Source organism: Palaemon carinicauda, chromosome 25 (assembly GCF_036898095.1).
Source record: "Palaemon carinicauda isolate YSFRI2023 chromosome 25, ASM3689809v2, whole genome shotgun sequence".
NCBI lineage: Eukaryota > Metazoa > Arthropoda > Malacostraca > Decapoda > Palaemonidae > Palaemon > Palaemon carinicauda.
This window is the reverse complement of record NC_090749.1, coordinates 85,457,629-85,467,628: the sequence shown is the minus strand read 5'-3', so window position 1 is coordinate 85,467,628 and position 10,000 is coordinate 85,457,629. Positions and strand designations below refer to the sequence as shown.

The following is a 10,000-nucleotide window of genomic DNA, read 5'->3' as shown; positions in this document are numbered from 1 at the left end:
AGGTGAAACCAGAAGGACAAGAACAGGTAAAGCTGAAGAGGGTATTTTGACATGTACCCAAAAGGCCACATGGATGACTTCCCTCCAAACACTCGTCTGGCGAAAGAAGACGTTACCCTGACTTATGATGCAGTGACTTGACATTCATAATGAGATACATAAATACATATGAGAAAAGACCTCTTGTAGAATTAAGGGTTTGAAATCATCTAATAATAGAGAGAACTTCATTTATTTTTCCTTGATTTTTTTCATTGGTTTTGTTAAAAGATAAATTGCAAGTGTGTCATTGTTTCAGAATTTAAAAATTTATTTTTTTAGGAGAAAATCAACTAACCTTTTTCCGCCAAAGAAATGACTCCAGATATCCCCTCGCGAACAAAAGACTTGGTCTCGTGATAGCCTCCTTGGGAGAAAAGAATAAAATCCAATGAAATACCAAATGTATCAGTTGTAAGACATAATCCTGTTAATAAAAGAGACCAAGGAGAGAAGGATTTAACTCTGTATGACGTCAGAACTCTATCAAAGGATATAGAAATCAAACGAGTAGGAACTAAAACTGTTAATATAATAATGACATTGATCATAGTAATCATTCTAAAACTTATTATTATTATTATGAAAAAAGTCATCTAAATGGGAAATATAGATTGAACAATACATTAGTCATTCACTCTTTCGGCAGAGTAAAGGAGGCAGTTCAGATTATTATTATTCTTATTTACCCTTTTCTCTTCAATCCGTTAAAATATAATAGATATATTTATGGAGCATTTAACTGAATATCAGTCTAGATTCTATGATCAAATCTTTGTCTAAGAGAGAAGAAAGTTAATTCTGATGTATTGAAAATCACAAGTTTTCTCTGTATAACTATACATCATGATTCCCTTTTGGAGTTGAAAAGATTTGAAACTTTAAGATATTCCTATAATAGAAGTATTTATTCAAGGGACAATGTCTGTCCAAAATATTCTTAGAACCCAACTGAAGACATTATTTCTAGATATCTGGTTGTTTTATGGCATAAAGTTTCTATTTTTGCAACATCTCTCTTTGCAGAGCTTCTTGCACGGTTACAGCTGAGAAAAGGAAATCAAAAGACTGATTGTAATATCAGAATTCTGTCAGTTATTCTAAATGATGAAATCCTCAAACAAAATGTTATCCAAAGTAATATTTAAACTTTTGTAGTATTTTCATACTATTATGAAAATAACTCATCAAATAAAATGATGCAAGTATGTTTTCATTATCAGAAGGGTAAACACAAATTCGAGAATGACAAGTACCTTTCATGTGTTCCAGATCATGATGAAAATCTGGAAAGAAAAGTTTTCTCATGAATGATAGCGATATAGAGGTGAATTAGAATCAGATATTTTACACCATATTGCATATCATGAATAATAGTGAATGGGATATACAGAGAAATGAACTAAATCTAGATATTTCATAAAATTACCTTGAAAATTACTTTCCAGCTTATCAAGTTTCTGCTGCACATCTGAAATTATAAATGGCTTTTTAAATACTGGTATAAAGGACTAATATGTGTAATAGAATAAATCTCACTCAGTAGTGTCAAGACAACTACTGCTTATGCAATAAAGGCTCTTTAATGTTATTCCCGTATGAATTAGATAGCCATCTCTGCATATTAATGGTGACATAAATCCCATTCTAGAGTGTTAAGAAAAGAGACGACTGTATATGCAATGAAGGATCTCACATCTCGTTCAAGTGAAGACACAAAAGACAACTACTGTAGCCTATAGGCAATAGAGGCTTTTAATCCCATAGAAATGAGTGTGTGATCTTCTTCCTTATGTAAATGAAGTGCACACATATAGAGTAAGATAACCGGTAAATTAAAAGCAATGAAAACTAATTATTTGAAAAACTACCTTTTAGACTATTGTCAAGATGGTCGAGTTTTTCCTGCATATCTGAAATAATAATCATTATTTTTCAAATATTTGCATAAATCTCAAAATTCTAACAAGTCAGAAATTCATAAAATCTTCCAAATTATAAATATGCAATGTTCTATGACAAATTCATGTTTATGAAATGTTTTATAGTCCTGGAGAACAATCTTCTGTCCTATTTTGTTAAATTTACAGGTGAAGTAAACCCTATATATATATATATATATATATATATATATTATATATATATATATATATATATATATATATATATATAATATATATATATATGTGTGTGTGTGTGTGTGTGTGTGTGTGTGTGTGTGTGTGTATGTATATATATATTTAAGTACTACCAGGAATTCTTTCCCAAAGTTCCTCGGCCCTGAAAGGAAAGAAGAGATCAACTGATTAATCAGCTATACGTGGAGAGAGTAAGCCTTAGGAAAAATATGATAAAAAAACACGGTTGTCTTAAGAAAATGGTATAAAATCTAGATAAAGAGAATAACAACGAAGACTCCTAAATCTCAGTAAAGACTGCCAAGATAAAAGGTTTTACTCCATGAAAACTTAATCTTCACATTACGCTCAAATATGAAAGGAGAGAAAACTTCAAGCACATGAGAGGCAGTTTCATTTCTTATTCTTTATCCTTATGTTACCATTACCCGGATATAGATACCGAGTGAAGACACGTTACTACAGTGTTCTGGCGAATTCTCACCCTGAGCGGTGTTTCAGCTTATATTTCTTGTATGTGGATGCTTTGAAAATATTAGTTAATCTTATGGAGAGACTAAAGGGAAAAGTAAAAGTACACCATGGCTGGTTATCCCTTCTAAGGATTTTCGAAGGGTGACAGAAAAAAGAGGATAAGATGTGGCTGTAACTGGTGCTACTACGAGAAGTGTGTATTTATAGAGGCAAAAATCAGTGACGAAGACGTAATAAACTTGAAATGGATTTGTCCACACTGTGTAGATGAAGAAATTATGGCCAAGACAACTATATTGAAAATGAATGAGGAATTGAAAATGAAAGACCTTAATGGAAACAGATAAGAAGAGAAAACCCCTGAAATGGAACACCGAATTGCAAAACTCACTGCAGACGCAGCAAATTCCGCCCAGACTACTGATCTCCCTGAGAAAGTTGATAATCTAACGCTGATCATGGAATCAATTAAAAGCTAACACTTCAAACTCTGATGGACCCAAAACAAGAGATGTCATATGTTGACAAAGTTAAGGAAAAAAATTTACTGGTATATTAATCAACTAATGCATATAATAAAAACAAAGAGAGCAGAAATCAAGTTGACCATGGACTTGAAGACATTCCAATTCCTAATATGAGGACAACTTCAAAAGTTGTTGTAAACTTTGCTGACGAAAATATCCGAGAGGAAGCAGTAAACAAGAGTCAAACCATGGTTGCTAACACTGAGACAAGGAAAATTTGAAAACTAGAACTTAAAATAATGATATGCAATATATACAATGATGGAAATGAAGTAGTAAATGCTTCGATGCAAAGAAATCGTTGCCTAGACCATATACAAAACATAGAAGAGAAGATAAGTCTGGTATTCAAGAAAAGTGCTGCAGGTGGGATTATCCATTACTTGATCTTAGTGCTTCTTTTGATACAGTTGTGCACGAACTGCTACTAAATGACCTACGGTCCATCAGTTTTGAAGATCAAGCTTTTGAATACATAAAAGACTACTTGGTTGACAGAAATCACTGTTTGGAAATTAGAAATTCTTATTCATCATATGAACCTTTAAAGAGACGGGTACCTCAGGTGAGTGTACTGGGCCCAATCTTATTTTATATCTATACTCTTGGTCTGTCGGAAATACTACAAAGGCATGGAGTGGCGTTCAAACTAATTGCGGATGATACACAATTTTGCTACTCCATAAATAATATAGACGACACTAATAATACTCTAAACCGAATTCTTACCATTGTTGAGGACTGGATGACAATCAAACAACTACAGTTAATCTAAATTAGAATATAACTGAGTAAATGGTAGTTGGAAAAAAAAAGCAGCGTTAGAAATTTGGGTGATATTCAAATTGACATGAATTACAACTCAGCCCTGATTTCTAGTAAAGTCTGTGAGCTGGGTGTATCTTTTGACTGTAACTTGTCTTTCAGTGCTCAAATACGTAATATAGTAAAAAAAAATGCTGGTTATTACCTTAGAAACATTGTTTTTTCTAAATAATTTTCTGGATAAACATCCCGTAAATATAATCATGATAATTTGTGTTATTACCAGGATTGACTACTGGAACTCCATCTCCTACATTTTACTAAAAACTTAAGAAATTACAAAATATAATAAAAAGAGGAGTAAGACTCATAAAAGGTATCCCACCCATAGACAGGATCACTCTTACAATAATTGATTTACACTGGCTGCTTATTTGAGTGAGAATTAAGTTGAAATATGTGCAATAATCCATCAAGCTATCAGAACTGGACATGTAAAATATCTAAGAGAATTGCTAAATATTGTGCAGTCAAAAAATACTATCAACACAAGAATAGTTACAGATGTTTTCAAATTATTAGAACCTAGATATATGTCTGTACCCCAGGCTTTAGGGCCTTCACATATGCGGCCCAAAGACTATACAATAAGCTCCCACTAGATATCCGAAAAACTGAATGTATTAAGGCTCTCAAGAGGACACGAAAGACTTTCTTGTTCTCTAAGTCCTTTGGTAGTGTGACTTTGTCAATAAACGAGCATCATGCGAAATTTAGTGTTGAATGCTTTAGAATAAACATGATGAAAAAAACTGTAAAGGTCATTTCGAGAGTAGGGTTCTCCTGCTGTATAAGAACAGATAAGAAATTAATGTCTCCTAAATGCTTCTGTGGATCAAGCAAATGAAAAAGAATTCCTTTGATATACAAACCTTCAGGTGTCTTGATAAAGATGGTGAAACACATCTACCAACGGTCATTCAAGGGTAGCGCAACTACACGTATTGCTAGATTATTTAAAGCAAAGAGAAATTTATTCAATTCTAATAACGAAAGACTGATTCAACATATGCCAATCACGTCATCCTTCAAAACCTTTGCTTTCTGACTATGTTCTTCTTAACCCTGAAAAGGAATTGAAGATCAGTCTCCTCCTTTTGGTCTTTATTCTAGGAATTATTATAACTCAAATGGAAGTGTAGTAAGTTAGGAGAAGACTAAAAGGAATTTTCCAGGCAAAGGCTTTCAATAAAAAAAATGTAAAGACATTTAAGTTGATAAGAGAAAATAATTAAAAATATCCTCTCTGACACAAACATTTAAATGAATACAAATAGGAGTCGAAATTTCATGGCATGTAATTTTCTGGAAATCAAATTATAAAGATATATATATATATATGTATATATATATATATATATATATATATATATATATATATATATATATATATATATATATATATATATATATATATATGTAGGTGTGTGTGTATATGTGTGTTCGTATAAATTACTTATTAATCTTAGGGATGGATGGTAAGTGATTGATAACTTATAATGAAGTCAGCTAGGTTAAGTCTTGTCGACTTCCAGATTTTATGTAAATAATGAGAGAAAATCACCACAAATAAATTGATGAAAAAAATTTAGGAAGAGTGAAACGGCAAATAAAACTCGCTTGGCATCAATTTAGATATGTCGGTGATGACATAGTGGGGCAGATAAGTGAAACAATCGTTCATTTGATGATACAAGCATGAAATTTGGCATAATTATTTATTTTGCATTAGATTTTGAAAAAAAAAGTGCTAGCCACTTGAAATTCCAATACGGCGGCCTTTTTCCAAGATGGCCGCCATATGGTCCTTTTTAAGGCAGAATATTTCAGTACTACGTGCCATTAAAGTTCTTACTCAGATACTTGATGAGTTCTCTTTGTCTGGGTTTGATGTGGGAACACCACTGATCATTCTGAGGGTCCAATACGGCAGCCATTTTACAAGATGGCCACCAAATGACGTCATTTGCTAAGAGTCCATATTTCAAACAATATTCAACCTACTCTGGCCAAAAGTCCATTCATTGTTCATCAGTTTTTTCCTAGGAATTCTGGCAAGGGAAACTACAGAGTAGAGTACAGAATAGTCCATTCTTTACACACTTGCACCTTCCACCACACTCTGTCTTGCATCCACACTTTGTCAGTTCATGGCAGCTCTTGGAAATGGGTTCCAGCATTATCCAAACAACTTCCCAGTCATCACCGTTTTTTGACTATCCCCACTTGGAAGGACACTGAGGTTCTGGCTGACGATTAACACACTGCCCCCAAATATGACCTGCTTGGTAGGCTGCTCGTTTGGCATGTTCCTTCAGTACACTTTTTGTTGGTGGAATCATGTCATATGACCTCTGCTTTAACGCAAAGAGATCAAGCCTTGCCTCGTCTACAGAAGATGTACTCGACCGGTCATACATAAGAACCACATATATCTCCAAAACATGTAGATCAGACTCCTCAATCTCAGATGGTCTGCGGCTAAGTTTTGCAAAGGTGGCAGAGGCATCATTGAAGATATCCCATGTCTGCCATGTTGTCTTTTTCCCTTTGCCATTGAAACCTGACACAACGTCACACCCAGTAAAGGCATGGAAGAATAGCATCCCGTTGGTCTTCTCTGATCCTAAGATGGACACCGGGTCATGAATAGGAATCCATCTAGTGTGCTTACCTTTTCCAAATCTAATCCACATTTGCTCCAGGCCGATTGCTTTGAGAGAAGGCATCTGTGATATGGCAATCACAATGACGTCTGTGTCGTTTGCGTAGATCATAACAGATTTGTAACTTTCCGTAGCTACATGCCAGGCATGTAAGAATATATGTGTGTCATACTCCTCATGTGTACAGGGAGCCAATTCCTCTAGGCTCATGTTGGTGTATCTGGCACTCGTAAGGGCATCTTCTTCCTTCGTCACAATGACTATATTTTCCGTAGTCATTTTAGCTACTGCATCAGCAAGAAAGTGGAAGAGCTCTGTCTTGTTAGCACTGTTGCGGAGGAAACTCTTCTAGTTTGTAGGCGTTTTACTCTTTTCAGTAACTCTCCTCCTGATAGCTTTTCCTCTTTTTGATCTAGCTTCTGACTTCAGACTTGACTTATGATATATATCAAAGATGATGTCTGTTCTCTTGTGTTTTCTACTGTACATTTCTATTTTGGGGAGGATGTCCTTCGTGGCATATTCTTCAAACGTCTTTGATGTCTTTGGTACAAACTGCATTTACCAGTGATAAACCATCCACAATGAGGACATCCGAGTCTGGCTTTGACTCAGGTAGTCTCACTTTCACCTGGAGAACATCCACCAAATCACCCTTATTACATGCGTGTGGGTTACCTTTCTTGCTGAGTGAAGGAGGGTAAGGCTGGTTCTCATGTCTGCAAATTTTTGTAGGTCACATCCTCTTGTTTGACAGGAGATAAACAGTCGAGAAAACAGTTGACAGTCTTCCTTAAGTACTTTAGTCTCAGATACTTTGGATGACTCTGGCCCAGTTTTGAAGAAGCCAGTATTGTTCTTTTTGATGGGCTTGTAAAAGAAATCTCTATCAGACTTGAACTTCTCCATGAATGTTTCGAACTGTTCTTTTCCTCTCTCATGATGCATTGCAACTAGTTGAGCAGCAGAAGGATCTACTATGTCATTTGTATCCAGCTTTAAAAGATCATCTGTCTCTTCTGCAAATGAATTGCCCATTTCCTCTAGCACTAGGGTGAGTTTGTGTACTTTTTCCAGGAACGTCTTCTGAGTACTTGGCGACTGATCATGGTGACGACTTGATTTCTTTACATCTTTACTCCCGGATGCTGTTTCGTAATTTGATACCAATCGGCTTATTTCTGGTCCAGCAACCATCCATCTTCGAAGAGCAGACGGATCCTCTGTCAGGCCAATAGCTCCCCTGTCTCCATTGATGAGTGCATTATTTTGTTCATGGGCTTGGTCAATAGCCATTGATGAGGAGCTCCTCTCTGATTTGTGAACAACGAAATTCCCCTCATAGGATTCTCTGGCAACCTCTAGGTGTTGCCTCTCTAGGCTTAGCATATCACGAAGATGAACTGAACCCCATCGTGCATAATTAACATTGTTGTTTGCAAAGAAGTATGGCATCAGTTCTGACAGTGATTCACGATAGAGGTTAAAGTTTGCTTCTCTAAACGCTCGTATAAGTGTGAAAATGGTCAGCTCCATGTTGAGAATCAAGAACCAAAACTTGAACTGTGGGCTCTTATTCTTTTGTGCATCACACCATTCTTCCAATGTGATGGCTTTGTCCTCATCGTCTGTGTGTTCTTCAAGGTATTTGCTGTAGGCTTTCTTCAAAAGTTTGTACAAGCTGCATGCTGTAATCTGGTGGGCTTGCCGAGTCTTAGTGACGTTTGTGGTTCGCAAGCCGTTGGGGTATTTTTTAGATAAAAAGAGCTCATCCTTTTTACCACCCCGGCATTAGCAGTCCTTTTAAGGGGCAACAATGAATTATTTATCTACTATTTATTATTATTATACTTTATCAATTTATAATTTTTACTAACATTTATTAATCTCCTACTCTATTTTTCAACTGAGGACTTATAGGCAGAGAGCAATGGTATTTATGACTGTTTATTAATGCTTCTTGATGCTGTAAGGGTATAAATAGTATTTATTTGTGCAGGAAATCTACCTTATTCACAAGAGATGCACCAAAGAAGGCAAATATATCAATAATTTTGCACCAAGATGTGAAACATTGAGCGCTTTTATGGTTTAACATTGTTTTTCCATTAACTGGCGGCCATCTTGGATATAATGGCCGCCATCTTGGAATTCTTGATGGCTAGCACTTTTTTCTTAAAACATGACCTATATAGCACATTCACACCAAATTTCATGCTTTTATCACCAAATGAATGATTCTAGTCAAAATCAATCTTTGGCTGCTCCACTAATAGTGTGTCTTTGCCAAGTAACCTTCAACAAGAGATTCAAACTCACCCATCAGCTTGTTCATAATTTCATCTTGTTTCTGCTCAATTGCTTCATACCCTGAAAGTAAGTGGAACATTGTATGATTAATTTTCCATTACTTTATTCAATGAGAAATATATTATATATTGAACTAACCCATGAGAGATAGAATGTTACAAAACTAACGAGTAAAAGGCCAGGGAGGAGGGAAGCTCTTTGAGTAGAAAATGTGCTGAAAAAGTTAACGGAAGTTCAATACCGATTAGATATCTGGGGTGAAAGAAACCATAAGATATTTCTGATACTGGCAGACATATAGATAAGAATCTTGTATTGCATCAATGTAAAACAAAAGAATGCTAATGTGCAGACGGTTGCACATTATATGTGTATATGACTGAGCTTCACAAATATGAAATCAACTTTTAAACTAGTGATTAAAACCTCAATGTCCTTATGAATGTGTGTGATGTGGTGATGTGGGAGTCTGAATGCTGAGTAATTATCATCTATATAATGTCCTTCTTTCCCTTTTTCTAGCTTGGGTGAATTTGGGACCTGGGTGTTGACCCCATAGCCTATGAATGTTCTCCAGAATTTTGTCCTGCTCATTCCTCTGCCCCTCATAAGTAATATAATGCATAGTGATCGCTGGTCAACTCAGACTACAAGGGAAGCACACAAAATTGAAGAGCTAAGATTAAAGTGATATGTAGAAATAACGGTAAAATCGATTTATTTTTTAATAAATAGTTTATTGCCAAGTACAATATGTATTCTGAGAGCATATGCACTAATTCAAGACCCCAGAGATACCTGAAATATATATTTTGATCAGGAAGATTATTCAATAATTCAATCACTGCATCAGTGATAATCTGGTGTTATATTCTGAGTTATCTAACATTTTGGAAGAGAGAGACAACTGTTCTAATCATATGTAAACATTATGTATGTAGTACATGACATAGTTTGTGAACACAAAGGTACAGGCAAAGGGAAATTCAAAACGTACAAAGACTAAGCAAAGTTAACCTTT

General features: G+C 35.2%; 2 protein-coding genes across 6 annotated transcripts in view; one reads left to right on the top strand and one right to left on the bottom strand.

Annotated features, from left to right (window-relative positions):
- LOC137618681 (pro-epidermal growth factor-like) overlaps positions 1–10,000 on the bottom strand; it is an 835,493-nt gene that overhangs the window by 5,923 nt on the left and 819,570 nt on the right. The window contains exons 2-7 of one of the 3 annotated variants that reach the window (XM_068348837.1): positions 8,989–9,039; positions 1,911–1,952; positions 1,469–1,510; positions 1,296–1,325; positions 338–406; positions 1–96 (exon numbers count right to left, since the gene is read on the bottom strand). The exon at positions 1–96 is cut by the window's left edge and continues 21 nt beyond it. The exons of 1 other annotated variant lie outside the window; for it this stretch is intronic. In XM_068348837.1, the coding sequence (XP_068204938.1) occupies positions 1–96; positions 338–406; positions 1,296–1,325; positions 1,469–1,510; positions 1,911–1,952; positions 8,989–9,039 (330 nt within the window). The remainder of the gene's footprint in view (positions 97–337; positions 407–1,295; positions 1,326–1,468; positions 1,511–1,910; positions 1,953–8,988; positions 9,040–10,000) is intronic. One more of the 3 variants, XM_068348838.1, reaches the window with a different exon arrangement.
- The window catches only part of LOC137618680 (pro-epidermal growth factor-like), a 570,433-nt gene that overhangs the window by 454,703 nt on the left and 105,730 nt on the right, over positions 1–10,000 (top strand). The window lies entirely within an intron of this gene.